At 48.4% G+C, this 27,132-nt stretch overlaps 9 protein-coding genes across 9 annotated transcripts; 7 read left to right on the top strand and 2 right to left on the bottom strand.

Annotated features, from left to right (window-relative positions):
• Nucleotides 1-14: 14 nt before the first annotated feature.
• EDB91DRAFT_1042772 (uncharacterized protein) lies at nucleotides 15-2,531 on the top strand (the record flags this gene model as incomplete). The annotated part of the gene is made up of 10 exons (XM_041313021.1): nucleotides 15-71; nucleotides 200-810; nucleotides 846-986; nucleotides 1,038-1,113; nucleotides 1,164-1,189; nucleotides 1,240-1,471; nucleotides 1,536-1,745; nucleotides 1,802-1,825; nucleotides 1,876-2,110; nucleotides 2,164-2,531. 10 exons carry the CDS (start codon nucleotides 15-17, stop codon nucleotides 2,529-2,531), a joined length of 1,980 nt encoding a protein of 659 aa, XP_041183701.1.
• Nucleotides 2,532-3,478: 947 nt separating this feature from the next.
• On the bottom strand, nucleotides 3,479-8,068 carry EDB91DRAFT_264782 (uncharacterized protein). The gene is made up of 5 exons (XM_041326646.1): nucleotides 6,382-8,068; nucleotides 6,101-6,331; nucleotides 4,359-6,040; nucleotides 4,005-4,311; nucleotides 3,479-3,947 (listed from the first exon to the last, which is right to left on the bottom strand). Exons 1-5 carry the CDS (start codon nucleotides 8,007-8,009, stop codon nucleotides 3,587-3,589), a joined length of 4,209 nt encoding a protein of 1,402 aa, XP_041183702.1. The 5' UTR covers nucleotides 8,010-8,068; the 3' UTR covers nucleotides 3,479-3,586.
• Nucleotides 8,069-8,140: 72 nt separating this feature from the next.
• EDB91DRAFT_1096553 (P-loop containing nucleoside triphosphate hydrolase protein) lies at nucleotides 8,141-10,830 on the top strand. The gene is made up of 16 exons (XM_041317002.1): nucleotides 8,141-8,345; nucleotides 8,401-8,415; nucleotides 8,475-8,488; nucleotides 8,556-8,717; nucleotides 8,767-8,835; nucleotides 8,893-8,974; nucleotides 9,022-9,051; nucleotides 9,099-9,250; nucleotides 9,357-9,420; nucleotides 9,469-9,506; nucleotides 9,556-9,579; nucleotides 9,613-9,677; nucleotides 9,808-9,882; nucleotides 9,937-10,060; nucleotides 10,269-10,347; nucleotides 10,406-10,830. Exons 2-16 carry the CDS (start codon nucleotides 8,406-8,408, stop codon nucleotides 10,417-10,419), a joined length of 1,002 nt encoding a protein of 333 aa, XP_041183703.1. The 5' UTR covers nucleotides 8,141-8,345; nucleotides 8,401-8,405; the 3' UTR covers nucleotides 10,420-10,830.
• Nucleotides 10,831-11,342: 512 nt separating this feature from the next.
• Nucleotides 11,343-12,797, top strand: EDB91DRAFT_1233787 (beta-lactamase-like protein; the record flags this gene model as incomplete). The annotated part of the gene is made up of 7 exons (XM_041321141.1): nucleotides 11,343-11,581; nucleotides 11,641-11,753; nucleotides 11,803-11,829; nucleotides 11,888-12,012; nucleotides 12,071-12,155; nucleotides 12,207-12,688; nucleotides 12,714-12,797. The coding sequence occupies 7 exons, from the start codon at nucleotides 11,343-11,345 to the stop codon at nucleotides 12,795-12,797; spliced, it is 1,155 nt and encodes a 384-aa protein (XP_041183704.1).
• Nucleotides 12,798-12,971: 174 nt separating this feature from the next.
• EDB91DRAFT_1214225 (PRELI-like family-domain-containing protein) lies at nucleotides 12,972-14,139 on the top strand. The gene is made up of 4 exons (XM_041320794.1): nucleotides 12,972-13,111; nucleotides 13,177-13,494; nucleotides 13,549-13,657; nucleotides 13,712-14,139. Exons 1-4 carry the CDS (start codon nucleotides 13,080-13,082, stop codon nucleotides 13,934-13,936), a joined length of 684 nt encoding a protein of 227 aa, XP_041183705.1. The 5' UTR covers nucleotides 12,972-13,079; the 3' UTR covers nucleotides 13,937-14,139.
• A 137-nt stretch (nucleotides 14,140-14,276) lies between these two features.
• EDB91DRAFT_1276841 (RIC1-domain-containing protein) lies at nucleotides 14,277-18,343 on the top strand (the record flags this gene model as incomplete). Its single annotated transcript, XM_041324667.1, has 18 exons — nucleotides 14,277-14,429; nucleotides 14,487-14,594; nucleotides 14,652-14,836; nucleotides 14,886-15,067; nucleotides 15,117-15,265; nucleotides 15,320-15,561; nucleotides 15,611-15,844; nucleotides 15,894-15,930; nucleotides 15,984-16,035; nucleotides 16,085-16,149; nucleotides 16,202-16,318; nucleotides 16,367-16,600; nucleotides 16,654-16,918; nucleotides 16,966-17,051; nucleotides 17,103-17,331; nucleotides 17,386-17,480; nucleotides 17,529-17,864; nucleotides 17,920-18,343. The coding sequence occupies 18 exons, from the start codon at nucleotides 14,277-14,279 to the stop codon at nucleotides 18,166-18,168; spliced, it is 3,018 nt and encodes a 1,005-aa protein (XP_041183706.1). The 3' UTR covers nucleotides 18,169-18,343.
• Nucleotides 18,338-20,356, top strand: EDB91DRAFT_1096584 (Clavaminate synthase-like protein). The gene is made up of 9 exons (XM_041317003.1): nucleotides 18,338-18,463; nucleotides 18,515-18,599; nucleotides 18,659-18,824; nucleotides 18,878-18,899; nucleotides 18,957-18,978; nucleotides 19,035-19,136; nucleotides 19,188-19,298; nucleotides 19,352-19,536; nucleotides 19,587-20,356. The coding sequence occupies exons 1-9, from the start codon at nucleotides 18,461-18,463 to the stop codon at nucleotides 19,941-19,943; spliced, it is 1,053 nt and encodes a 350-aa protein (XP_041183707.1). The 5' UTR covers nucleotides 18,338-18,460; the 3' UTR covers nucleotides 19,944-20,356.
• On the bottom strand, nucleotides 20,047-25,416 carry EDB91DRAFT_1096608 (glycosyltransferase family 1 protein). Its single transcript, XM_041317004.1, has 18 exons — nucleotides 25,020-25,416; nucleotides 24,786-24,967; nucleotides 24,604-24,733; nucleotides 24,166-24,555; nucleotides 24,087-24,116; nucleotides 23,969-24,036; nucleotides 23,808-23,921; nucleotides 23,564-23,761; nucleotides 22,594-23,512; nucleotides 22,439-22,545; nucleotides 21,880-22,386; nucleotides 21,724-21,831; nucleotides 21,481-21,678; nucleotides 21,405-21,428; nucleotides 21,160-21,352; nucleotides 20,731-21,108; nucleotides 20,493-20,683; nucleotides 20,047-20,444 (listed from the first exon to the last, which is right to left on the bottom strand). The coding sequence occupies exons 1-18, from the start codon at nucleotides 25,318-25,320 to the stop codon at nucleotides 20,052-20,054; spliced, it is 4,431 nt and encodes a 1,476-aa protein (XP_041183708.1). The 5' UTR covers nucleotides 25,321-25,416; the 3' UTR covers nucleotides 20,047-20,051.
• A 27-nt stretch (nucleotides 25,417-25,443) lies between these two features.
• EDB91DRAFT_1096616 (uncharacterized protein) lies at nucleotides 25,444-26,963 on the top strand. Its single transcript, XM_041317005.1, has 7 exons — nucleotides 25,444-25,602; nucleotides 25,652-25,685; nucleotides 25,735-25,779; nucleotides 25,833-25,858; nucleotides 25,910-26,260; nucleotides 26,314-26,565; nucleotides 26,623-26,963. The coding sequence occupies exons 1-7, from the start codon at nucleotides 25,562-25,564 to the stop codon at nucleotides 26,642-26,644; spliced, it is 771 nt and encodes a 256-aa protein (XP_041183709.1). The 5' UTR covers nucleotides 25,444-25,561; the 3' UTR covers nucleotides 26,645-26,963.
• Nucleotides 26,964-27,132: the final 169 nt, after the last annotated feature.

Raw genomic sequence — 27,132 nt, forward strand, 5'->3', positions numbered from 1 at the left:
GCTGGTTGTCCATCATGCGCTTTAAGCAACTGTGGAATATTATCCCTCTCCCATCCAAGATCAAGTTACTGGTGAGTCTTTGCAGTGGCTTCATGCTCCAAACAATCAGAGAGACAACCTGCCACTGTGTGAGGTGTCCTGAACCGAGAGCATTCTAACAGCGATGTTCGGACAACTGAGCTGACTAACTTCGAAACAGTGGGATCGAATAACTCTTTCACGCACGACCACCTTTTACTTCATATTTTCTGTACTACATTGTGTTCTCCAGATCATCTTCCAAGTGCACGCCTTTCAAATCAATGTGGGGGCTGCTGAATTCTTGGCTTCGATCACAGAACAAGGAGCTGCCATAGATTCGAATGCATTTTACGTTCTGGGGAGTGATCTTCGCCTTTGCGACAGTCTCCCATCAGACTTCAGCACTAGCTCTTGCCAAATAGTCTGGAATGGTATCACAGTCGGGGAAAATTCGATGATAACTGCAAATACAGCGGACTCGACCCCCAAGACTACTTCACACTCAACGGGGACGTCAAGTTCCATGACCTCGACCCGTTTCGCCTCCTCGGGTTCGACGGTGTCCATGACTTCAACGAGTTCGAGCCATACTGCAACATCAGACTTCGTGACGTCTGCAAGTTCAACGATGTCTTCGGTGCACACCACTACCTCATCGAGTTCAAAAGCATCCACAACCCAGATGTCTTCGGCGCACACCACTACCTCATCGGCGGTGGCTTCAACCTCCACTGATAATGTGAAACGCGGAGACACTGCTGTTGAAATGGTCAGCAGGAGCCACTTTAGGTTAGCGGTCAGCTAATGCTCCTTCAACAGCCAAGCAAACGCAGTGTCGTCGGAAATATCGAAACTGCGGAGGTCAATGGCACTGTCCAAGTCATTGTGAACGGATTCGGCTGGAACAATCAGGCAGCCGTCTTAGATCGGCAGTGCCTTTGGGCTCTGAATTACCCAGTTCAGGTGTAAGAAGGATTTCTCTATACTCTATCACTATTTTTATAACTTCGTCGAAGACTTCAGCAGACCGAACGGGAAGATTTGACCTTCATCGCTTTTCAAGTCTGGGTTCTCGGAATGTCTATTGTCGCTGTAAGCAAGTTGTTTTCTTTCTTCATCCATTCGTTACAACGTTGTACCAGATCCTGAACGAATCCGTCCCTCACACGTGAGTATTGCGGATTTTTTTTGCCACGAGAGGTGCTTAGAGGACCATAGCATCGCATCTCTTTTGACACACATGCTGGCTACTGGATGGGCAGGTTATCAGATTTTCAATACTGCTCAATTTCGCGATGACTTTACGAGGTTGTCAACGAACGGAGCTTGCAATCCAATCAATCTCTTACCGTCGTATTGGCAAAGTCGCGTTGCTGCCGAAATCGCTAGCTTGGTGCTGAACATCGTTGCACTGTTGGTTTCTGCCTTTCTATCATGGAAACTTGCCAAGGTGATGCAGTCTCGATCTTGTTTCACAAGCTCACAGTACTCATTTTTGCTTCGATTACTTTCAGCTTTTCGGCTGGCAAACTTTCAAGCGCGTCGGGGCTTCGATCACTATCAGTCGTGTCTACAAACTTGTGCTCGTGCTCTCAATCGTCATCCAGCTGGCGCTCTTCTATATGGTGATCGCCATATCTCTTTGGCTCGATCAACTCTGCAATGGCAACATTGGGCGTCTTACCCCCGCTGCATACAAGCCGTTCCTGATCGTAACCCTCGTCGTGAGTGAAAAGTTCACGTGCTGTCAGAACTATTTACTGACTACGTATTTGTATAGCTCTTGCTTCCGTGGTTGGCGACAGTCAGACTTCGCTTTGTGGTCGTTTGTACAATAGCTGACATGCTTCGCAGGGCTGGTATGGTGTGCGCCGAGAACTCAAGATTCCTATGCTCGTATTTCTTGCGCTCAGTGTTGGGTACCTTGGGGGCTGGGCAGCCATGTTTGATTCCATCTCGTTCCGATGGGCGTATATGACCTGGACGTTCTTCGGGGTGATGACAACCGCTTCCTTCTTCCTGACTCTTGTTGCGTTCATCCTCGGTATCATATGCCGTATCAACTTCGGCAAGGGGCTTGTACGATATCGTGAGTTTGAACTCTTTGCTGCTTTTTCCCACGAGTTTATGCGGTTGGCCCAGTCAATGCAGAAGAGCCAATCCCAGATGACTTTTCCCCGGTCAACTATGGAGATGACCCGGAGAAGATCGCGTTCCCATCTGATGATGATGTGCCCACATTCTCCGTTGCTTTCGGCCCAGGACAAGAAGTTCTTCCTTCTCAGATGTTCGCACCTCCTATATGGCATACTTTCTCCACACACAATGATCCATTCTCGGCCCCGGGGGCCATTCAAGTGCCTTCGGCCACGCTGGCGAGGCAGCCATCCTCCCAATCCTACCACACCGTCGAGCGGCAACAGTCCAAGAGTAGCACCCATAGTTCAACCAGTACTTCAAGCAGAGGGAGTGACTCTGTGGCTCATTCTAAACGCTGGGTCATCGAGTAAATGGCACTTACGGTTTCCACGCTTACGACGTATTCGGATTGTCAATTCTTAGTACCACTGGGTGGTCGTCTTTATTTCATGCAATTCACACAAAACAGACGTGCACTCATTACTTCTGTGGGACAGTTCAACCGCTAAACTGCCGGAAATCTGCTATGTTGCTGTTACAGCTGCTGTTAAACACCGTTGATATTTGCCCTCCTTGTCCAGTTCCCAACAGCAAGTAATCACCGTGTGTTGATGCCGCAACAAATCATGATCATCCCATGGGAATGTTCACCCAGCTTGCAACCAACTCGCAAGGTTCCCAAGCGGTCCACATGCTGAGAAAGGTCAACTTGACTTCTGAAACTTTCTTGAGAAGGACATGGTCATGTCCGTCTGACTCGGTCGCTGCCTTGAAGTGGCAGTCTAAGAGTAGTGCTCCTCGTCTTCATTCGAATGTGCCAGTCCTGATGTGTTTAGCAACGCAAGAACAGGCTCAGGCCCATTACCGCGACATCGTTGCGGAAATAATACAAGGTGGCCTTGTCCTAGCGACCAATGGTGATGAAATCAGCAATTCAGGTCCGTATCATTCTTCCGGCTTTTCTCGTCCGTCACTATGGCCGGAGTATGTATTGCGTCTTACCGTTCATATTTGGAACGGCCGTGTACAATGATGATCTATCTCCCCGATAGTGACGCAACTTTTGATACTGAAACTAGCATCGGGCGCCAAGAAGAACTCATTTGCACCAGCAAATCCTCCACAATCTGTAGGCAGCGGAAGCAGAGTCCCGCAAAGCCGATCATGTAGACTGCACTAGTAAGTACTGGAATGGTTGACTGACTGACTGACTGACTGACTGAGAGGTTGTCGCCACTCGATTATTAGCTGCCCCAAACGACCGGATCCTGGAGCACCGATGTTCCATTCTGTGGTTCGTGTGTGGCTAGACAGATTACGAAAAACATTCGAATGAAGATGTCGTACAAATGTAAGTAAGGCTACATGTTTGCTAAGTGTGAACTGAAACATTACAGAAATCAAATGCACCGCAAGTATGCATAAGTCATTCGATGTCGGGCGTGGGTGTTCCCGCCGACGATAGGGTGGGCGAAGGAATCTGGATGGCCTCGACTTCTTTCTCTTGAATGATCGCGGCCTGTCTTGCAACTGTGGCCATCTCATAGGTTTCTTCTGTCGGCATCTCTACAGGCGGACTAGTCACCAACTCGGTCTCCTCATACCCAAGGAGCGTCTCGCCGAACTGGAGCATCCAAGGGTGGTCCAGTAGCTCGACGGCTGTTGGTCTTCTCATGGCATCAATAGTGAGACACTGCTTGATGAAATTGATTCCTAGATCGCTCAACTGTCCGGGTTCCGGGAGGGGTGGATGCTGCGTAGCCACTCCGATGTGGAACATGACAGCCCTGTTGTCCAAATTCCGTCAGATCAATCCTTACATCATGTGCGGATGATGGTCGTACCATTCATTATCTAGATTGCTCCATGGTTTCTTGCCGGTAGCAAACTCTAGAACCACACATCCGAGCGACCAGACATCCATTGCTCCGTGGCGACCTCTCATATCGTTTTTGATAACTTCCGGGGACATGTACATTGGTGTCCCGGTCAGGCTGTTCATGCCTAAACCTCCACCAAAGCCACCGGGTTTCCCGACATTCCCGCCAAAATCTCCTCTGCGTGAACGTTGCATGGTGCGGTTCTTCACCAGGATTTTGGATGCTCCGAAGTCGACGTATTTGATGACACCACGGTGATCAAGGAGAATGTCTGTGGAACGTTCGGTTTGATGTGCAACGCAGAATGCTAAGACTTACTGTCAGGTTTGATATCTCGATGGACTATTCCTCTCGAATGCAAGTATGCAAGTCCCTCCAGCATTTGCATGGTATAGAGCTGTATGATGCTCTCATCCTCGATTCGTCCATGTTCCAGAAGAGAAGCCAGGCTCCCGCCTTGGCAGTACTCTTCAAAGATGTATACCTTGTCGCGATGCACTTCGATTCCGTAATACTCTACAACGTTGGGATGATGAAGCATTTCCATGACGCTAAGCTCGTCCCTGATTTGCGAGTAGAGGTTTGGAAGCCCAGAAAGTTCTTGGAATTTGATCTCCTTGACCGCCATAAGGGAACCGGAGTCGAGGTTGACTGCGAGATAGACTGAACCGAATGCCCCAGCCCCAATGAACCTTCTTTGCTGCCAGCGAATGGAGATGTTGGAACTTGAAGAAGCGAGGAAAACGAGAGAGCGATCTTCAGGTTTCTCGTTGTCAAGAACGCGACCTACAACCCTTTGGTCGGTGCCAGTCTGTGCTCGACTGCTTTCAAGCGCATACAACGCTCTCACCGTCTTCTCCCAAAACAGACGCACGTTAGCATCTGTGTATCCGTGCGTATTGAGGCTATCATCGTTAGCAGGCGACGAAGACCTTAGAAGACCAGGCTCTTCATCGGCAGTGATCGAGGCTTGCTCGCGTATAAGTCCCTCTTGCCTCTCCTTCTCCTTCCGTGCCTCCAACGTGGACCGAGCACCAAGAATGTCAAAATGGCTGATGAGGAGCGTCATGCAGCTGGCAACTTTCTGCCGCAACATTTCAAATTGATCATCTGGCATTTGCAATATGTTGTTCCGTCGAGTGCGGTGTAGCGTAAATTCCAAAGCATTTACAGCCCATCGAAAGGTTTTCCGATCCGATGGATCGCAGTCATCGCAGATGAATGACACCCATGAGATGGCAAGGCGTATCAGCAGACGGTTGAACTTGGTGAGAGGTGAACGCTCCATGTGCTTCTGAGCATGCTGCCCGTGTTCGGAAGCAAATAGATACCAATTCTCCAGCAGCTCCTGATATCCAACTGCATTGCGCAGTGAATGCCGAACGTGGTGTACGGAATCTACTATTGATTCTGCCAACTTGTTGGTGGCGCGAGCTATCTTTCGCAGCTCACGGTTGACTGTGGGTAGATGCGCTTGTTGTTCGGCGATGCACTGCAGAGGACTATGCGTCATTTCCAGAGGCTCTTCGTCTTCATCAACGATGAAGATCTCCGAGAATTGTTCCTTGGCTAGCGCAAGCCGCCGCTCGGGTCCATCTGCAACGAGACGCAGACGGTTGTCCTTCATGTCAAGATCCATCCGTGGAAGTTCGAGCATGAACACCAGACCATTCCACAGGAATTGACTGAGAGGAGATAGGAGGAGAAGATATTCAGCCTCATCATCATCCTCACTATCCATGATCTCCAGGTTATCGACCACATGGACGCCTTCGTCATTCATGGTCTCGTTGACATGGAAAGACTCGAAAAGAATGCGTCGTATTGCTTCTGGGCGATCGCGCAAAGCACTGGATGCGATGATGTATACTCCTTCTTCTTCGAATGATTGCGTGTAGACCAAAAAATGATCTGTCGCCACGAGAGTAGCGATGACCTGCTCGATGGGGATGCCTTCCAGGTTATACTCGGCGGAATTGCTGAATCTCTGGGTCAAGACCCTACACATACCCAATACCATCAGTACAAATTCAGTTCCTTCACATTAAGGTTCAACGTACCGAGCAAAACGTTGGAGCTTTCGATAGCGCAACCGGACATTGTCCAATATTTTACCATACCAGTTAACCTTCTGCTCGTCAGTCATTTGACCTGACACATTACTGGCGATGCTATCCCCGTCGAAGATATTGGTCGACGCTCGACGTTGAGGTGCCTTTTTGTCTGAGGGCAGTCGGACTTGAGTATCAAAGTAGTTTGCTACCCGGACCATGAGCTTATTGGTCAATGAGCTACAAATATGCTGTTAGCCAGAGAGGACGCTGCAGGGATATACACTGACCAGACTTGTTCGGCAACCAGCTGCGAGCCACCAGCAACAGTCATGCTGACATCATTGAAAGTCGCCCACTGAGACTCGATAAAATCTGTCTCTTTGAAGTAGATTCCTTTGACCCCGCTCTTGAGCTTCCAATGTATGAGTCTGAAAAATATAGAGAGCGACTCAAGTATCGTCGAGTCATAGTCGTCGCTGATGCATTGGGGTAAATTCCATTTTCCACCTGGGTCAGGTGCGAGGAATGCCTCATATTGCCGCTTGAGTGTACAGGCAAGACCCACACTTATTTTCACATCTTCCGTCACTTGGTCGATGATGAGGACTTCCGGATCTTTGAGTTTCTGGACATAGTCCAGTCGAAGGCGGAGACATGCCTGCGCAAGTTTTGTTGGGAAGGAAATGAGTGGGACAAGTTCATTCTCGAAAGTGGGGAGGTTCATTTCTTGAAAAAGGGAGGATAAGTTGACTTGCGCATCTCTGGCGGCACCGATAAAGGCGTGTACAGTGGTGAGGAAGCCCTTCTCAAACGTTTTCTGGATAGAATCCTCTTTGAGAACTCGCTCTACGAAAGTGGTTCCGTCAGACACATCCGTAGGCCCGTTAGCGTTATTACGGGAGTACAGGTTGGCAATGGGAATGTCCGCGCTCGTGTTAGGCTTGGTTACGTCGAGTGTCTCACTTCCGGTCCACCGTTGGAGTAGTGCAATGTGACGCCTGAGAGACATAAGTACAGTCGACCAAGTGTTAAGCGTGTCACATCGAGCCTGGAAGGATGCCTCTGATGCAGCGACGTTATCAGCGTAGAAAGCTTTGAGGGTAGGATAAAGCGAGTGCGCTGCGTCCAATCGCAGCAGCACAGCGTTGACATGCTTGAGCGCAGCAATTGGATCGCGCTCGTCATCTCCAAGCTTGAAGTGATTGATTTCGTCAATGACAGGATCTGCCATGCGCAATCTCCTCTCCTCGAGATGCTTGCGTTCTTCGCCCTCAGAACGACCACTGAACTTGGCACGTAGTCCAAGCCATATGCTGAGATGAATGTTGTTCTGTTCCTCTGAGGAGGACTCGAGGGCTACAGCAATCCGAGTCTTCTCGGATTTGAGGACATCACCGTCCAAGACAGATGCCAGCATCGTCTGCCACTCTAATCGCTGTCTATCCTGGACAGTCGCTGGCTGGATTTGCTCCGATTCAAGCATCAAAGCCTTGAGACGGTCTACACCGTCACCTCCCATGAGTGAGGCGCGTCCCAAATCTTCATCATCGCTATCTCCTGCGTCTACAAGCTGCCCTAAACCTCTCTGAAAGTAGTTACTGTCTGGATCATTCCGAGGATCATCATCGAGGCCTGGTTCGGATCTGTAGCGCTTCACGAACTGGGAGTAGATATCCGAGTACTTAGCAGCGTGTGGCAGCATGTTGTGATTAGAAGTGGAAGATGCTGAGCTTGACGGAAATAAATTCCTTGGCCTGTTCTTTCCTCTGCTGCGCAGAGCCGCACTTGAGGAAAGCATGCTGACTGATGATGAAGGATGCCTGGATGACATTGGGGGCTGGGCCCAGTCCACGTCCTCGGCGTCGTTTGATTCTTGCTCTTGCAGGGAATGCAGCGCTGGTGTATGCCTCCTCATGACGGGACCCCGGTGGTCCGAAAGAAAGAAAGCCACTGCAGCAAGCCGATAGAGACCTATGTATCTTTACGACAATTGGAATTCAATTAATGAATAATGAATATAGCATTCACGTGACCCCCCGAGATCAAGGATCATCCGCATGAATACGTCGTAGAGAACCATCACCGTCTTCATACGGGCCCGGGCACTTTCTAGGTTGTCGTCAGAAAATTTCACTCATAATGGGTATCGTTGAGAAGGTAAGCTACCTAGCACGTTCTGAACGACGCTGACCAGCGACTGTCGCGGTACTTTATCTTGATATACTTATTCTCCAGATCAAGGAGATTGAGGGTGAGCAACAGAAACCGCCGATTGTTGGGTTCCCTAATTCTGACGATAACCGCAGAGGAAATGGCTAGGAGTGAGTATGAGTACTTCTTGGTTGTGTCTGCTGCACCGCATCTGAATGTCATGCCTCAGCCCAGAAGAACAAGGTACGTTTCGAATAGACAGCACACTTGTTGCGATTGGCAAACCCTTTGACATGTACCTCCCAAGTAGGCTACCGAATATCACCTTGGTCTTCTGAAGGCAAAGCTAGCTCGGTACCGGGCCCAGCTTCTCGAGCCTGCTTCAAAGTCTGGGCCAGCTGGTGTCGGTTTTGACGTGCAGAAATCAGGAGATGCCCGAGTTGCATTAATAGGATTTCCGTCGGTTGGGAAGGTGAGTTATTTTATAATATGGACGAATGTTAGTTGAATGGTAACTCTAGTCCACCCTCCTAAGTAAATGCACTCACACCGCGTCCGAAACAGCAGCATATGAATTCACAACCCTTACTGTCAGCAAATCTCTCCCAGTATATTCGCTACGTGATTGACTGGTCTGGAACACTTAGGCAATACCTGGAGTGATCGAATACCAAGGAGCACGTATACAATTGCTCGATCTTCCTGGAATTGTCGAGGGTGCTAGTCAAGGTTTGTTTCCCGTTTTGTTCCAAATGTAAGAGATCATTATTTTGTAGGCCGCGGTCGAGGACGACAAGTTGTTGCTAGTAAGTACCTTGAATTATTCAAATGAAAATTCTAACGCGTGGCGCAGCTGCGAAGACGGCTGATCTCATTCTCGTCATGCTCGATGCAACAAAGTCCGAGGAGCAGCGACGGCTTCTTGAGATTGAACTCGATGCAGTTGGCATCCGCCTTAACAAACGCAAACCCGACGTAGTGTTCAAACGGCGGACAACTGGTGGTGTAAGTAGCTAAGTCATGTCCCTTATCGCATTTTAATTATACTTGCAGATAACTGTATGCTGCAGTTGCGTTCATGCGCCAATCAAAATTTTAACGCATTATCCAGCTGAATACTACCGTAAAACTCACGAAGACAGATGAGAAGACTATTCGTACCATTCTGGCAGGATGTATGCGCCCTGGATATGGCTTCGATGCACTTTACTGACTGATCGCAGATAAACTCCACAACTGTGATGTGATGATCCGAGAAGATGTATGTCAATAACTTTGTCATTCGGTTCTCACTCACGATGTCGTTGGAGATTACAACCGACGAGTTCATAGATGTTCTCATTGGTATGACAGCTATATTATGACAGCTATATGTGCCGAGGTGGATTGCTCATTTGACTCGCAGGAACTCGAAAATATATACCTTGTCTATGTATGTCCTACTTGCACAGTGCTAGGCGTCGCTTATAATCGAATTCGGGCAGATGTCTACAACAAGATTGATGCGATCAGTCTGGAGATGGTCCGTACTAGCAGACGAACTTGACGTTGACATCCTGAAGGACTTGCGATGATCAGGTAGATAAACTTGCTAGAACAGAGAATACGGTCGTGATCAGTTGCGAGATGGACCTCAAGTGAGTTAATATTTTTATATGGACTTGTTATCGTGTCTCATCCGCAGCAACTAGTCTGGACTACCTTATCGAACGGATATGGGAAAGCTTAGGGCTTGTCAAGGTCTATACGAAGAAACGGGGTGCACGACCCGACTTGTCGGATCCTGTGTGTTTGAGAAAAGGTGCCACTATCGAAGTGCGTAATTTTCGCCATCATTCGCCACATTTTCTTGACATTGCCGTAGGACGTATGTTTGGGTATTCATAAATCGCTGGCCTCGAACTTCCGTTACGGGCTCGTTTGGTGAGTAAATCATATGTCGGTCCATACATATGCTAAGCTCTCGACAGGGTATATTTAATTTTGTTTACATGTCGGATGTGAACACTTACTGCTCGCATAGGGGCGTTCATCCAAGTTCTCGCCTCACGCACAGAAGGTCAGTCTGAACCATCAGCTACAAGACGAGGATGTTGTTTCAAGTATGTTTCCTTTCTTTTAAAAGTGTTGCCGTTATTGATCACATTTCGTCTTGCATAGTTTTCACGAAGTAGCCACTGGTCAGTTACGGCTATTGGCAGCATATGCTTACCAGTAGAAAACATTTTATGAAAAGAAGAAAACAAATATCTCGAGGGCCAGTTCTCGACCTCTATATGTTGTCGCGTGCCAAAAAAAATCAACGTCGGTGCATGCCCTCGCGAAGCTTCCTATCCACAGTTTGACCACACTTTGGTTACACATACGTGGATTACAAGCTTTTCCATATAACCAGCGACTGGAGCTTTCGTAGACCAGATATTACTAAGTACAACCCACTCGTGAAAGTTTTGGAAGGCGCTCCCAATTCAGGTTTTGCAAAATATATGTACTAGGACTTTGGCATACTTATGTTTATATGTTTGCCGTGGTCCATGGATCGCAGTGTCAATGTATTGTACGAATGTCATGAACTTCCCGGCGCACTCAGGAGGACGAACTCATCACCTGTCGCATACGACCTAGACTGTACCACCTTACCTCGGCGGAGGCCCATCCCGTGGACTTATCAGTGAGACCATGAGCTAGCCTAGATTCGGACTCTGAATTGTTTGTATTAAGGGCATTGGGTAATAAAAGCAATCAAGTGGCCGAAAGGCTGTGATCATGATGCTGCTTTAGCTTGCGTTGCTGACTTTTAGTAGCTTGAAAAGTATAATTTGCTTGAATGGCCAGCGCTCCTAGACCCGTTATTAATGCGTTTCATCGTTCAGTTCCAACAATCTAAGGTTCGTGCCAAGAGGGTATCTTATCACTAACCGCTGTCCGCACGTGCCGCCGCAAAGGACGCAAATTGGTGGCCGTCCATGATCGACGGCCGCATCGGAGAATTGAAGTTTCGGAAATTGGTACGGGTCGTGAAGTTGAAAAACGGCCTGCCTATAGCCTCTCCTTCCCACTTCCCTTAGGTCCTTTTTCTCGCTTCTGCAGTCCTACAATGAGTCCCAACAGCGTGAATGGCTCTCTTTCCGATACCCAATACACACCATCAATTGAGCTGTTGTTCCTTGGAACAGGCACTTCCTCCTCCATTCCTCACCTGGACTGCCTGACCGCCCCGCCCAATAGAATGCCCTGTTTGACATGCCTATCCACGCTGACTTCAGAAGGAAAGAAGAACATCAGGCGAAATACATCCGCGGCTCTTCGTATATTGGGAAAGGATGGCAAGAGAACGTAAGTCCACACAATTTCTACCTGACCTTTAAATCATAATCTTCTTGTATCTGAAACAGGACCGTGGTCATCGATGTAGGCAAAAACTTTCAAGCTGCCGCCGTGGAGTGGTTCCCGAAGTATGGATTGCGGGAGATTGACGCTGTTATCATTACACATGCACATGCTGATGGTTCGATTTGCTTGTTTGAGATGGACGATGGTGCTGATTGTCTTGATAGCCATGAATGGCTTAGATGATCTTCGAGGTAAGAATAGAAAATATAGCCTTACATCAGACGCTTGTTCACCATTATGCCGCACCAGGATGGACGCTTGGAGGTGCCATACAAACGCACATCGATGTCTATGTTTCTCAGTCCACGTTCGGCGAAGTTCAAAGATCATTCCCTTATTTGGTGTCAAAAGAATTTGCATCTGGGGGAGGCGATGTAAGTTTCGTGCGTTCACTCTATCAGCCTATTTGATATGCAATACCCCGGATAACAGGTACCTGATTTTGAATGGCATATCATAGAAGACAAGGTCCCATTTGAAATCAAGGATACGGGTGTCCGCATTACACCATTCTTAGGTTGGCTAATACTGTGATAGACACACATTCCTGATTGACCAAACTGTATAGTCCATCATGGCAGGTTGTTTACCACGAACCCTCCGCCAGCCTTTGCGCCGACACCATTCGCGACTCAGCCGACAACTCCCAATTTGTCGGGGAGGTCATCCCCAGCGAGACCTTTGTCGGATATATGCAGCAGCGCGACTCCCAAGATTCATCCTTATTTGTGCTTTGGATTTTTGATTCAGGACACTATCGTCTACATTTCTGACGTATCTTTGATACCCGATGATACTTGGGCATTACTAGAGTCGACAAAGAAACCGATGCCAGTGTTGGTGCTCGACTGCTTGCGGCTGAGGGCCCATACGTCGCATATGGGTGTTCGGGAAGCAGTGGCTACTGTGCGAAGGTTGAATCCCAGACGAACCTATATGACTGGGTTCAGCCATGACATCTCTCATGATGAATATGTAACTATCGGCAAGGCCGCGGGCGGAGACAGCCCTAGAGATACGACTAGTATGAGCGTCACGGAGCGTCGCGGGGTGGAGATGGATTCGCGAAGGGAAGCCCGTGTGGATTCGACCTTCTCATGATGGATTGAGGGTATTTGTGTCGAGCGATGATTCGGTCAAGGACGAGACGTACGACTGAAGGGGAAGTTTGGAGCCAGTTGTGGGGTATTACTTCCTTCTTTCCATGCATGTATCTAATCTTGAGTATTTTACATCACTTACTTTTACTGTTGTAAGTACATATCGGTTCAGGCGGCCTTTAACGGATTAGGCCGTTACTTACGTGATGGCAATGAATCATTTCTTACCCTTTGTGACGCTTACCCACATCCCTAGCCAGCTGTGACGTCCGCTCTCGAGTCGTTCTGTTCTTCAACCGTGACTTGAATTGAAAACTGAAGCGAAGCCGGGATCGTTGACAATGAGGTTCTTCTCCCAATCCTTCTTGTACGAGTGAGTAATTTTACTTTCATTTCTTCACCATCAGGCCTACAGCTCATTTACTAAAAAAAACCCAGCGATCCCTGGTCCATCGTCTCTCTTGCCTTCTTTCTTCGCTATCCTAATCCATACGCTGCACATGTAATCTCGTGTGATGTCGTTGATAGGCACCAGACGGAGTCGGGCTCCCTATTGACAACAAGACTCATCTTGAAACGAGGAGCCTTACCAAGATGGGCTCCTCAAGGAATTATCTCCAGGGCGGAGTCGTGGGTCATCGAGGAGAGCGAAGTGGATCCCTTTGGAAAGGTTGTTCGGTGCAGGACTAAAAACCTTGATCATGTCAAGGTTATGCAAGTTGAGGAGACCCAACTTTTCGAGCAAAATGAAGAGGGGTACGTATCACTTATCCTACACACCTGAGCTACACTAACAGTTGTCTCGAGCAGTCGCACTGTGCAGACAACGGAGGCATACATCACCTCCAAGCTTGGTTGGGGATTGACAAAACGAATTGAGAACCATGGTCTCGCTCGGTTCAAGGCGCATGTTCAAAGGGTGCGCTTGTTATGTTGTTTTTTTTGCTTCATCGTCGTCTGATCTCCTTTACAGTCTCGGCAGGGTGTATCCCTTATTCTTGACCTTATTCGCCAAGCTCGATTGCAGCCTATGGCATTAGGTTCCTATATATCTCATCTCCACTCAGAACGTTCTTTCGCTCCTACGGATACTCCGATCTCGTCTCACAGCTCAGACAATACTAGCCACGCGCCCGAGGAATATTCTTCACCCACGACTGAAAACACTTGGCTGGGCAAAATATGGGGCAGCGGGTGACTGGTGACCAGTTTGCAGTTTATTTAACCGCCTTCTCCTTCAAATATTACTTCGTTGGTTTTAGTTTTACAATTTTGGCACTCATTGTATCATTACTGGCATCTAGTACCCTCACAAATGTTTTCAAGGACATTAAAGCGCTGGATACGTGTGTGAGTACGACGTGTTCGGGACACATTGGTTCTCAAAGTCATTTCACATCGGCGGCTATGCATGAGACCTTCCGAATTCCATTTGACTCTTCGTCTGAATAGTTGATCCTCTTCGTGTTCTGAACGTTTGCTGTGCTGTTAGCCTCGCCAAGTCCAAATTCGCGTACGTTCAGTGATACCAGGAACTAATGTACTTTCCTACCTCGGCGGCTAGGCAGCTGTTGACCGTCCCTGCTTTACCTGATGTCATCCCGGAACCTGTCCTCTGCTTCGAAGCTAGCCCGCGCAAGTCACTCTTTTGCACCCTCACAAAGAGTTCTTTGACGGTTTGGCGCGTCCGAGTATGTAGATTTCAGTCTCATGACATTCTGCGACTCAGCGCTATCTATGTCTTGTAGCCTTCTGCCCCGCTGGCCCACATCTCCAGGTCAGAAACTTCTCTCGTGGAACATGGAGACAATACGGCGGTCACTTGGTCACCAGACGGGAGTAGGATTGTCATACAGGTTCGCCTTTACTGAGCAGTTAGCTATCCTGCAAACACATTCATCTTGTGGCCGTAGACTACAATGCCGTACTTGGTCCTGGTCACGGTTGATTATATTCCAGATGCATCGGTATACCAGCCATCACTCATGGGTCCGGGTGTGCAGCGCAACTTCCTGCCGGGTCCCGGAGAGGGCATACCTCTGCAGTCATTGAGTCTAGCACTCGAAGGTGTAATATGTACCGAGGGGCAGGTTCTCAGGTCGGCTAGTACACTTCATATTGGTGCATTTGACCGAAGGTCTCTTCAGCGTATCACCGCGCAAACACCATATCATCTTTTCAACTAGTTCACCACCTGCTGTACAACGCATACCATGGCCAGTATACGACGAGACAGAAGTTGGAGAGCAGACAGCGCGCAGGTCTTTCATGGGTCATGACACTTGGGTTTTGAACGACCATGAGCTGCCTTGGCTTGTAGATCCCGATGGTAAAATCCCTATTTCTGGTCTCCTTGACGTTGCTCACAAAAGTCGAAGTCACTGTCACGAAGATTCTTCATTCAATATCGGGAGTGGAAACCTGGATCATTTCTGACGGGAGAGCATATTTTGTCCGCTTGCAAGAAAGTAGGCATTCAGAAAGTATTCTAGCTGATTCCGAGCTTGGTGAGGAAGAAACCGACAGAGTGGGTTTTCTTGTTCTGTTACTTTTTATCTCCTTGACATGGTTTTCACGACAGAGTTCAACATCCAACCAAGCTAACGGAACATCCAGGCCGTCAACTGAAAGTTCTGGCTCGCAGTCGCACTATCATTGGGAAGGCACATGTATCCATAACTTTGAGGTACCGCGTTGGGTGCAAAAGCAGCGCAGTGTTGATGATGGTAGTGGGCAATCGTGCTCAACCTACATTGAACCTCGTCGGGCGGTGGCCATAGCTATCAACACGAGGTTCTCACTCGTTGCAGTTGGCACTCACAGGTATGAGATGTCCCCTTATTTGATTCTTCTAACCAATCCCTGAATATAGCGGTTCTGTTGAATTTACAAGCTTTCCCACTCAGGACGGGCCCACGCCCACCCCAAAAGTTGTCGACGTACCGAACCCGTACAACCGGTCCACTGGCTCCGTAACTGCAATGGAGTGGAGCTCAGATGGATACGTTCTGGCTGTTGGGTGGATACACGGCTGGGCAATATTCAGCGTTGGTGGACGATGTCTTGCATCCGGCTTTGGCGTCGATGATCACATTGATGGCGACAGGTGAGCTCGTGGCCTGACGGAATGCCAAGGCACTTACATTTCGCCACAGGTTTCAAGATACCTTCATGCACGCGGTCGAGGACCTTGTCAGTACGATCCGCCATCCGCTTTGGAGCACTCTGATTTGTAACTTCGACAGTTTTGGGCACCAGGAAACTTTGAGCTCCTTGTCCTAACTCCCTCCGGAATAAGTGAGTCAATTCTGCCTGTGATACCAAAGTCTCATGCAATGAATCATAGAACCGGACGGCCAGGTTTTCATTCTGCCATTTGCCAAAAGTGCAACGACGTGTCAGCATTCTCCAGTAAGCTCACGTTACTACTCAAGGATACAAGGTTTATCATATACTGGGTCAGGATAACACTCGTTACGCGTTTCTGCAAATGGATGATCGAGCACTAGTATACCGAGGCGCTGACCAGCCTGACATGAGCGTGATCAACCCAGAGTCAGATGTGTGGCAGCACATCAAAGTCAGTTTCCCACAATCATACACTTATCGTTGAACTTAGGTATGACAGATACCTCAATCCTACCTGACAACAAATTGGCCCATAAGGTACTCGGCACTCAGCAATGATGGGCGATTAATTGCTATTGCCGGGCGGCGAGGTCTGGTACATTACAGCTCGACCTCGGGCAGATGGAAAATATTCTCGAATATTACCCAGGAACAGGCATTTACAGTGAAAGGTGGACTTCTATGGTTCCACCATGTGCTGATTGCTGCAGTGGAAGTTTCCAAGTCGTACCAGGTTCGTGCAAGGCTTGCTTCCATGTGAACATTCAATTTATCATGCCTCATCAGATACGGCTCTACTCTAGAGACATGGAGCTCAGCAATCAAAATGTGCTTCACCGCGAAATATTAACGTCGCCAGTAATCATTCTGTCGTTGGTCGACAACTCGCTGCTTGTCTATACTGCCGACAACATGCTCAGCCACTATCTGATAATACCAACTGCTGATACAATCAAGCTACATCTATGCGGAAGTATTACGTTTGACGGAGTTATTGCCTCGCCTAGCGCAGTGAGGGCATTGAGCTGGATGATCCCGAATGCTCAGAAACGTGCGTTCATGCGCTTCCCAAGCACTACTTACTCATTTCGCATTCAGGACTCGGTGACCCTGTGGATGATCTTGCAGTCGCAATTGTATTGATGATGGTCGGCGGTCAGTTGGTGCTATTGCGTCCCAGAAAGGTGCGCTTGTATGGGATGTTGACGCAGCAGATGATTTACTTCACCTTCAAGTCTGGTAGCCAAGAAGTGAACTATGATATGCAAATCTTTGCAGAACGCATCGAATTTTGTTGGATACATCTCCGTGGTATTGGTGCGCTCGAGAATTCACTCTGGGGTTACGATGGACAGAACATACGAGTTTGGCTGAATGCACTCGCCATTGAGTCGTCCGGATCTGCCGATGGACCTTCAAACGTCAAGGAAAGTGTGAGTATACCATTGGACTTCTACCCTTTGTGTATGTGTATATTCTTCGTCTCTCAGGGTCCTGTGGATACTGATAGTCAAGCAGCTGTTCTCATGGACAAGGGAATCATCATTGGCGCGGAACACGAGGCCGCCACGAGAATGAACTTATCATTTGTAATGTTCAGACATGCCACGAGTGTGGGTTTCTTCTCTGACTACTCGTGCCTATGCTGACCCCTTTGCAAGTCCCATCTTTTCTTGCACCATGTCCTCCGGTATCATCTGGAATCTGGGCAGGTGAAGGAGGCAGTGACGCTTGCAAGACACTATCAGCATCTGGTCTTCTTCGCTCATGCATTAGAAATACTGCTACATACTGTGGTGGAGTCCGAGGCCACCATAGACTCAGAGAACACTGCGACAAACGCATCGCCTGAGTCCGGTGCACTTGCGGCAGTGATAGAATTTCTTGATCACTTCGACGCCGCCTTAGATGTCGTCGTCGGATGTGCTCGGAAAACTGAGATGACCAGATGGAAGCGTCTCTTTAGTATTGTTGGGAACCCGCACGCACTCTTTGAGGTGAGACACAACTAGGTTCCGTAGAACAAAAGCCCGCTCAAACTTATCGTGACAGACATGTTTAACATCCAAACGGCTAAAAACAGCGAGTTCATACCTGTTGGTGCTGCATAACCTTGAGCAGCTCGACGAAAACAATGGAGATGCCGTCCGCTTGCTGAACTGTGCCGTGAAAGCACAGGACTGGCAACTTTGTCGGGAACTCTTACGATTCCTGCATTCGATCGATGACACGGGGAAGGCACTCAGGCATGCCTTGTCAGAGACATCTTTGGTGGCCCAGAGAGGCGTCATGGTACCTTAGGTTCTGATTTCCAGTAGTCGTGGGAGGAGGTTGTAAGACCGCCAGAGTTTGCAATCTACATGTAACATACGCGATAGTTCTTGGGCTTGCTTCCTCATTATATAGGTCTCTATAGAGCGCTCCAAGTAAGCGCGTGTAAGTACAATCAGGTAATCATATGATACTTACTATCTACTGGCAGTACGGCACTTGAAGTTGCTCGATAAGGCCGCGAACACCGTCAGTGCTGTCTAAGCGTTCTTTCCCGTCGCTCATATTCCCGCATATTCTCGGAGAGTTTTATTACACGTCGATGGCGAGAAGGGTACTTCTTCCCTCCGTGACATCCCTAACTCGTGCCTTGCAGGGATCGCGTGCCATGTCCACAGGTGTCGTGTCGATATCCTACCAAACACTTGTATCTTCTCCCTCCTCCCTAGGGACATCCATTGGTGAGTTATGCACGACAGACATTGCGTGCTACACCAATACCGATCCTTTCTCTTACAAGAGGAGGCGTTTGGATCGCATCCTCAGGCCCTTGGGATTATATTGGTGAAAGATCTTCCGCCTGTCTACCCCATCTACAGAGAAAGGTTACTCAAGCTTGCATACAAATTTGCTCATCTGGACGGGGATGTGAGGGAGAAATATGCGGACCCTGGGAGTATATTCAGGTAGGTTATATCTAAGCTCGCCCAGGTAACAAGGTTTTGACTCCAACTTGAAGTTATGGATGGTCACATGGGAAAGTCAGTGTTGAGAAGGTTGAAAGGTGTTAATAGACTGGACTAACTATCGCTACACAGGAAATCATGAATGGACGACCAGGTACGAATGCTCATCCATACCGCTTTGGCGGGACGCCTGCTCACCTTTCGAACTAGACACGCTGAAAGGGTCTTACTATGCTAATCCCGTAGTAGATATTCCCAACGTTAATACTGCTGTGAAAGCTGAATATCGACCATTCTACGGCGATAACGTTTGTAAGTGTTGCTTTTCTGTATCTGATATCTAACGCTTACTTGTCATCAAAGGGCCGGACAAGAACGAAATCGGGATAGAAGGTTTCGAAGAAAGTTTCAAGAACCTGGGTAAATTTGTTTTCAATGTTGGGTGCCAGCTCGCGGTTGCCTGCCAGCCCTTCGGTGAGAATATGCAACAAGTTTTTGCCATGAACGCGCAATGATGAGCACTCCAGTCTCCAAATATTTGACAGACGCGTCTCTATCCCTCCCTGAACTCATCAGTACCTCACAAACCACTAAAGCGCGCCTTCTGCACTACTTCCCTCCTTCAGAAAGTAACCCTATCACTGAGGATGAACCGATCGATAGCTGGTGCGGGTTTCATAAAGACAATTCACTCCTGACAGGGTTGTGTTCGGTGAGTACATACCTGAGTGCATCAGCATTATCTGTGAACACTGCTTCTAGGCTATTTTCCTTCGTGAAGAAGTAGGCATGGAGCCTGTTGCTGTTCCTTCACCTTCTCCGACGTCCGGATTGTATATCAGAACTCGAGGCGGAGATCTGACGAAGGTCTCGATTCCTCCGGACTGCCTTGCCTTCCAAACAGGCGAGGCCCTGGAGCTGGTCACTGCTGGGAAGTTGCGGGCCACACCTCACTGCGTGCGGGTTGGGCAAACGCCAGGTGGTGCAAAGATATCACGCGAGACATTTGCTCTCTTCATGCAGCCCGATACCCACCAACGTATCTCTGAAAGCGATACGTTCGGGTCATTTAGCAAGAAGGTACTGGAGGAACACTATGAAGAAGCCAGGACGATGTGATACATATATTCTATTAACGCAAAAAGTCTAATAGCCAAAGTGATCGAAAGTGCGTGCTGTACAATGAGACAAGTGATAAGCCAATAGACATAATAAATTACAGTCAACTTATGATTGCGGCAATGTGGATTGGCGGTGATGGGTAGGGGTGAGTGCATCTGGTAGCACAGACATGACAGCGGCGGCAAGACTGTTACGTTTGAAAGTCGAGGACCGGTCAAGCTTGCCATCACTCAATCTACGTGAACTAGATAGACGCTTGTCGTCGCTATCAGAAATTAGGCTCCAGTCTTCGCTGCCTCGGCGTGAATCTCCTGAATTCCAAGAACCAGAACCGGAGCGCTCCAGAGTAGAATGTGATGATATGACATTCTGCTCGTCGCGGACAGCGGCTTCCACGTCATGAGTCGTTTCTGATTCATTGGGGGTTCGCTTGATCAATGAACGAGCATAGTCAAGATCGCGATAGATGGCCTCGATTGCGGTTGCAACACCATTCTCCTTTATCGACGTTAAACACGCCAGTACGTCTTAAGTAAACCGACTTACAGCGCGTATCCTTTCCCCAACTAGCTTTGCCCTCTCAATTTGTTTGGAATCTGTAGTCGCAGAGACAAGCGCCTCAGTCAGACTCTCCACGGTCAACTTGCGGACACCTGTTCCTATGCCAAGGGCTTCAACCCGATCGGCCGAGAAAAACTGATCTCCAAAGAAAGGTTTGACGATGGTTGGTATGCCAGCTGCAGAAATATATCAGATCAGCAAAAAACAAATACAGTGTACGAACCCCTCAAGCTTGCACCAGTAGTTCCAGCACCACCGTGATGGCATGCAGCATCAATGCGCTGGAACAACCAATCATGAGGGATGGAAGTAATCGGATAGATTTGCTTGGGTAATGGTTCCTCGGGTTCAGATGCTTCTAAAGACTTCGCGTGCAATCGATCAGACCAGCCCTTGGAGAGAATTGCATATACGCCGCTCCGCAATACCGCCTCTATTACGCAATGCGTCATTGCCACTGGGTCTGAGACGACAATGCTGCCAAAGCCGATATAAACGACTTTCTTGCCAGCTTCATGAGCCGAATCGATAAACGGTATGAGATCAGGTGGTGGAGTCCATTTCTTCGCGCCCACTTCTGCGTCGTCGAGGAACCAGTATCCTGACGATAACTTGAGATAACAGTCGTCGTTCTAAATAAAATTGAGCATACCAGTGACGCGGATCCACTCAGGCCAGTCTAAAGGAGGGGGAACAACCGTAGGGCTGAAATTGTACAAGAAAGGTATCTTGTGAGGCTGCATACGATCAAGGCTGGTATTGCCTAAATGCAGGACATTACGTCGCCAACGGTTTACTTGCCCTGAGATAGCACGCCAGAATACTTGGTCGAACATAACGTAAGTCTGGGATCGTTTTTGTTAGTTCAAGCAGTGAACAAAGACTGTTTCAACGCACCATATAGTTATACCCGCCACCCATCTGCAAGAATTATCATAAGCTCCCACCTAATACAGTGCCAAGTCTCACAAACCTTGTGTTCTGGGACAGCGAAGGCATGTGGGTATGCCCTAGTGCGTGTCCAAACCATCGTGAATGCTCTAAAGTAGGGTATCTTGAGTGCCTCTGCAATGTGATAGCCGCTCATGGCGCTGGGACTTTCAATCAGGACGTCTGTGCCCTGACATGCTTCCCATGAAGTCTTCAAAAGGTCATCAAGCCACCCGCGGAACTGGAAGAATGTAAGAACAACGAATACTCGTACATGATAACGGACCTTTGTCAAGCCCTCCTTGAGAAATGCCACAGTGAATGTGCCATTCTCAACACAGATGCGCATAAGCTCTGCTGGATCTCCGCCAACATAACCGAACTCAATTCCATACTGTCAGATGTGTCAATGACGTGCACTCAAAAAAGGTGAGCGACTAACGGCTTCTATCCATTCACGGAATTCGCCATGTGTTGCAATTCTGACCCGATGACCATCTTCCATGAGGCCCTTCGCCAGAGATATATAAGGTTGCACATCTCCTCTCGAACCAATCGTAAGGAAAGTGAAATGCAAAGATTCCTTGGGCTTGAACGTCAGGAAAGTCGACGAGGAAGAGGTGAACATCACTGCTGGGAGTGATTCAGACATGCTTTCGGAAGGAGGGGCGGGATCTGAGTCTGTAGAATTGTGAGGCTCGAACTCCTCCAAGATGAGTGCATCTTTTTTCCCCTGACTGAGGACCGGAAGATCTCCTGCACTTGCACGCTTCCTGACCTCTTCCATTTGCCGTTCCAGGATGCCGACGAATGCCTTTCGGCGGTCATCAAAGCCAAATTCAAAGAAGAGTTCTTCGTGTCCTTTAATAACGACTGTGAGACCGTAGTGGCCAAACCGAGTACCCTTGGTCTTCTCGACACTCAAGATATCTCGAATAGGAAGAATCATCTAGGAAGGTGTGTCATGAGGGGTAGACCCAGAGGGTTTAGGAATTCCATACCCGAGTCTTGGAAGTAAGAGGGCCACTTGTCTTGAAACAGAAATAGTTGGTCGAGACATACAGCCGGCCAGGTACCGGTAGAAGACGGAATAGGTATCCAGAAAAATCTAGAAAATGTTCAATGGCAAACCATGGGATAGGAAGGATATACATACAGCCCAATAGAACCTCCTTTTCGTCAAAGGCAAATGCAATCCTGAATTTCTCGGTAGCTTCCGGGTCCACAGCAGCTTCTGGTGTCTCAAGAACACTATATCCCAAGTCAACTTGAGTACTTCCCGAATTCTGTCGAGCTGCTAATTCTGCCGTTGATGGGACAGAATACACTTCACGTATGCCACTCCCACTGGCAGAGGCACTAAGCGCAGACGCGTTCGAGGTAGAAGTACTGACGCGGCTACGCTGGACCTTGAGCCATGAGGGTACCCCCACGTTCCATGGAACGCTTGATGTGATAGACTTCGCTGTTGGACTGGAAACTAGATCACTCACAGATGTGGAAGGAGGATAAGTGTGGTCTGTCGGAATGGCGATTGTGGATGCTCTGGGAAGAGCGTGAAGTGCCCTACTCGAATCTGGGGAAGATATTGTTTCAGGTGAAGATGCGGTAATGGGCACCAGGGAAGAACCCGATCTCTTAGATATGTGAGTGTACTCGTCAGGCCCTTCGGTAGAATCGGGAGCGCCCGATGCACTGTTAATGCGACCCAAGGAAGCGGGGAGTGAGTCCTGGAATGGTCGTAGAAGAGACGATAATCTGAAAGCGGAGCCGAAACGCGTGTCCGGTGCTGGGAGGCTCTTAGCGCGATCTATACCATGAGTGGCGGAAGGGAGGGGCGTGCGGGTGGAGGTGGTGTCCAATAATGCCAGAGGCGACCTGGGGACCAAGGAACGGTATGTGCGCACAGCATCACGAATATGTTCCAATGCGACCGGCAAGTCCTGGAAGTAAGCAAAGAAATACGAGTCCACTGAAAAGTGCTCCTTGTCAAAGGCTTTGACATCGATAGTCTCACTGAAGTCCATCGCTGATGACTTTTCGACATCAAGAATGGCCGAATAAGGAATTGCGATCTGTAAGAGGTAACATGTTATTATGCACACTTCTCAATATTATCAACCTGCCTTAACAGTGTCACCCATATTCTGTGCCTTGAAGATGACTTTTCGTATGGCCTTCACCCATTCCTCTCGACTAGGAATTGAATCGGCGGACATGAGAAGGTTCTTCTGGTTGGTTCGGAGACGTATCTCCTTCTCTCCAGATGGATCACAAGAGATCGCATAGCGAAGGTCCACTATACCATGTATGAAATATGGGTCCTAAAGAAGTATAAGATAGCGATGTCTCGCAATTTGTTTTACTCACTGAAGAAGACTGATACCAAGAGAGGGCGTCATTCTTGAGCACGAACCAGTGCTTTGTCCAGAGCTTAGTACGGTTAGCCCTCTTGCTGAGTGTGCCTGACTTGAGAATTTGATCCTGCACCGATCATAAGACCACCCCGAAGTGTCGGACAGAATTCTTACCTCTCGACTGGGCATATGCGCAAAGAAGCATAAATGAGAGTTAGTGAGGTACATATATCCCTGTAACACTATGCGTGGAGTTGGAACAGTATGTCAATGTGAAAAATAATTGCCTTACAAACAGAGCGAAGCAACCAGCAAGGCATTTCTGGGATTGGTTGAACATTGTGAGAGGCATTAATGAACGAGATACCCACCGGCTAGAACTTCATCAATGGCATCCAACTCGAAGATTTCCTTTAATTTCTCAGCTAGGCGTGCCCTCCGTGCGACTTTGACAGTTGTGATACTCGCAGCATGGCTAGAAGCCTTGCGTCTCATGAGTACCCCAGGTCGGTAAGCCGTCGGCAGCTCTGGTGCGGTGAGTTGTGGCTCCTGTACGTCTGCGGGGCGGGGCGTGGTAGCTTCAAAGTCCTCGGTATCAGCATCCTCTTCGGAGGTAGAAGTCACATCCAAATCTCCGTCCGATCCTTCGTGACCTTCCGCTTGCGATGGCAATGCAATGCGTGATGACAAGGATGCTTCCGTCCTTCTCGAACGCGCAACAGGACGATAAATGGCATGAATAGAGGAAGCCATGGGCACTGCTGAAATGGAATGTCAAATGCGGGAGTCGATGCAGAAAAATCACCAACCTCCAGAATCGTCGCTATCTTCATCTCCCTGTGGTGCTGTGACATTAGCAAGGTCGTCGTCCTGATCTGATATATTTGCCCATGGCATAGCTTGTAGAGCTTGAATGAGAGTTTGAGTTCCTGCGCGCATCTGAAACACGTGATTTGTTAGTTGATGCACGCGTCACAGGGGATAAACGCACAGAGCCAGTTCCTCGGAATGCCTGTAATGACGGCCTGCTACGGAGTGGAGAGGGTGAACGAGGTCTAATGAAGGGTGAGTCATCTTGAGCGAGATGATCTGACGACTGGGCGCCTGTGTCTGTGTTTCCATTGGAAAGTACCTGTCTAGGCATCTGCGAACAGGTACTAGGTCCAATGACTACTGTGTAGTGACTGTTAGTGTCGTTACGAGGATAGGACGCGCCAAATGTCACCTTCGGTGTGATCCGACGGCTCTCTGCCTTTGCCTTTGCGACTCAGACTAAACATACGCCTGTGCTCTCCGCTGGATTTAGGCGAACTTGGTGACTGAGCTCTAGCACCAATACTCTTGCCGAAATCCTTGGTTCTAAGCGCAAGCCGTTTCGCCCGACTTTGTGGAGATGACGAGGATTCCTCGTCTTGTTCGACCTGGTCTAGCAAACGCAAATCATCTTGGGGCGGGGTTTCACGTTCCTGATGAATTTCGACTGTTGTACTACGAGCCAGGGGATTCCAAGGGGACAACTTGGACATGCTGGCTTGTTCAGGCTGAGGCCAGATAGTGGTTCACGGGGCCGAAGGTAGATATCTGCGGCAGACTTGGCGGTTATTCCCTATTTGAATTAGCAGCTTTCAACGTTTCGTGGGAAAATTCAATGTAATTCCACTTGCAAAATGTCGCGTGGATTCAATGCAGCAAGTTCGCCTGCCACAGGCTGCGGCGTAAACCTCTTTTCTTTATACCTCTTTTCATCGCTCTCTATACCCTGTCAAAATGAGAGGAGAATACTGCGTTGGAGGAGCTTCCTTTCTTTCGTGAGCTTATTTTCTTGAACTTCCCCTTCCGACTTAACCTTCCTCACAGGTTCGTTGCACTTCTGCTATTAATCTTTGTCCATGTATGTCTTTTCCTTGTTTTTGCTATCATAATCTTATCAGTTTTTTTAGGTTGGACAAATCAATACCTCAGTTGTTCCTCATGGAATTGCAATGGTGATTCGCGCTCATATACTTGGGTTCGAAATATATCTGATTACACCGTTCAGGCAAAAGTCAACACTTCAGGGTTCGGGTCAGTGTCCTCAGATCTCGATGTGGCCAATATGCTGACAATGATCACAAGTCAAGCACTGAACGCATCCTTCGGTGATCCGATTCAGGGCCTATATACCGATAATTATACCTCGCCCCTCGGTGAGCGGAACGGGTTGAGACAACTCTATGAGTTCGGTCTCTATTCCTATTGCGCATTCGTTAACAGCTCTGCCGGAACATGCACCAATCACACCATTGCAGACAGCTTCGAGCCCTATATTGCGATGACGTCCGATATGTTCCAAAACTACACGCAATACTCTGACGCAATGTTTGTAAACACGACTTTGATGAACTCGAGCTACCTGGGTTACAATGCTCGCGTTGCATACTACTTTATCCTCTTGGGGACCATATTTGCAACCATCGCATTGTTCACGTAAGGTCCACACCTCGATTCTCATATGCACCACACTCAAGCGCTGCCTACAGCGGTGTAGCAAGAAGGGCACTCTTATTCTTTATTTCAACAGCTTCATCGATCACGGCTGCGCTGTTCATTCTCATCGGCGCTGCCATCTGGACATCAATCGTCAAAAAATGCGAGGCTGTCAATACCCTGCAGTTGCATGTCTCAAATGGCACCGTTCTATCAGGCATAGTGGTGTCTTATGGGAATGGAATATATCTTGCATGGGCAGCCTTTGCCTGTTTGGCCGCATCGACAGTGCCATACATGGTTAGGTATGGTTTTATTGTTCAATCGATTCATTCGAAACAAGTAGCTCATCGTTCGACCAGCTGCTGCACATTCCGAGGATGAGTGTTCGATGTTAGCCATCACCCTCACTTCAGTCATGGACTTTTATGATGAGCAATAACTATCACGATCAGCGATGCGACTCTCCGCATGAGACTGATCAACGAGGACATTTAGAAGTATACCACTATCTATCACGATTCATTTTATGGTGAAATGAAAATGCCGGAAGTTCTTCCTATGTTTCGAGTGATATCTATTCAAAACAAAAGCGAATCACTTCTAGATACATTTCACCTTCACTGGAGAAGTTGCCTATTCATACATGTTGCATACAAAATTTTGGCGATATTGGAACTTTTTGACCGAGGATCAATACCGGGTCAGGTAACTTAACTCTTGTCGTCGCTCAAGCACTCAAGATCCAGACTGAATTGCTTGCAAGGTCACATACCGGGTGGTATCCTTTGCAGATTTAATACACGACGAACGAGGATCGAATGTGAGGGTTCGCAGTGCATATTTCATTGGCCTGACTCGGATACGTGACC

This window comes from Suillus paluster (assembly GCF_016628075.1).
Source record: "Suillus paluster strain FC165 chromosome Unknown EDB91scaffold_2, whole genome shotgun sequence".
In the NCBI taxonomy this organism is placed as follows: domain Eukaryota; kingdom Fungi; phylum Basidiomycota; class Agaricomycetes; order Boletales; family Suillaceae; genus Suillus; species Suillus paluster.

Excerpts from the sequence above, each read along its gene's own strand:
- EDB91DRAFT_1096584 (XM_041317003.1), top strand. Across the intron at positions 18,825-18,877 it reads GACCCTGGGAGTATATTCAG|TTATGGATGGTCACATGGGA; the intron begins GTAGGTTATATC and ends TCCAACTTGAAG. Across the intron at positions 19,299-19,351 it reads GGTTGCCTGCCAGCCCTTCG|TCTCCAAATATTTGACAGAC; the intron begins GTGAGAATATGC and ends TGAGCACTCCAG.
- EDB91DRAFT_1096553 (XM_041317002.1), top strand. Across the intron at positions 8,836-8,892 it reads ATGAATTCACAACCCTTACT|GCAATACCTGGAGTGATCGA; the intron begins GTCAGCAAATCT and ends TGGAACACTTAG. Across the intron at positions 9,678-9,807 it reads AAAATATATACCTTGTCTAT|GACTTGCGATGATCAGGTAG; the intron begins GTATGTCCTACT and ends GACATCCTGAAG.
- EDB91DRAFT_1096616 (XM_041317005.1), top strand. The coding sequence starts at position 25,562 with ATGAGAGGAGAATACTGCGTTGGAGGAGCTTCCTTTCTTTC. Across the intron at positions 25,603-25,651 it reads GGAGGAGCTTCCTTTCTTTC|GTTCGTTGCACTTCTGCTAT; the intron begins GTGAGCTTATTT and ends CCTTCCTCACAG. Across the intron at positions 26,566-26,622 it reads ACAGTGCCATACATGGTTAG|CTGCTGCACATTCCGAGGAT; the intron begins GTATGGTTTTAT and ends TCGTTCGACCAG.
- EDB91DRAFT_1096608 (XM_041317004.1), bottom strand. The coding sequence starts at position 25,320 with ATGTCCAAGTTGTCCCCTTGGAATCCCCTGGCTCGTAGTACAACAGTC. Across the intron at positions 21,679-21,723 it reads TCAAGGAGGGCTTGACAAAG|TTCCGCGGGTGGCTTGATGA; the intron begins GTCCGTTATCAT and ends ACATTCTTCCAG. Across the intron at positions 20,445-20,492 it reads TTGGGGAAAGGATACGCGCT|GAGAATGGTGTTGCAACCGC; the intron begins GTAAGTCGGTTT and ends ACGTCGATAAAG.
- EDB91DRAFT_264782 (XM_041326646.1), bottom strand. The coding sequence starts at position 8,009 with ATGAGGAGGCATACACCAGCGCTGCATTCCCTGCAAGAGCAAGAATCA. Across the intron at positions 6,332-6,381 it reads CTGGTTGCCGAACAAGTCTG|CTCATTGACCAATAAGCTCA; the intron begins GTCAGTGTATAT and ends GCATATTTGTAG. Across the intron at positions 3,948-4,004 it reads AGCAATCTAGATAATGAATG|GGCTGTCATGTTCCACATCG; the intron begins GTACGACCATCA and ends TTTGGACAACAG.
- EDB91DRAFT_1214225 (XM_041320794.1), top strand. The coding sequence starts at position 13,080 with ATGAGGTTCTTCTCCCAATCCTTCTTGTACGA. Across the intron at positions 13,112-13,176 it reads TCCCAATCCTTCTTGTACGA|CGATCCCTGGTCCATCGTCT; the intron begins GTGAGTAATTTT and ends AAAAAAACCCAG. Across the intron at positions 13,495-13,548 it reads TTCGAGCAAAATGAAGAGGG|TCGCACTGTGCAGACAACGG; the intron begins GTACGTATCACT and ends TGTCTCGAGCAG.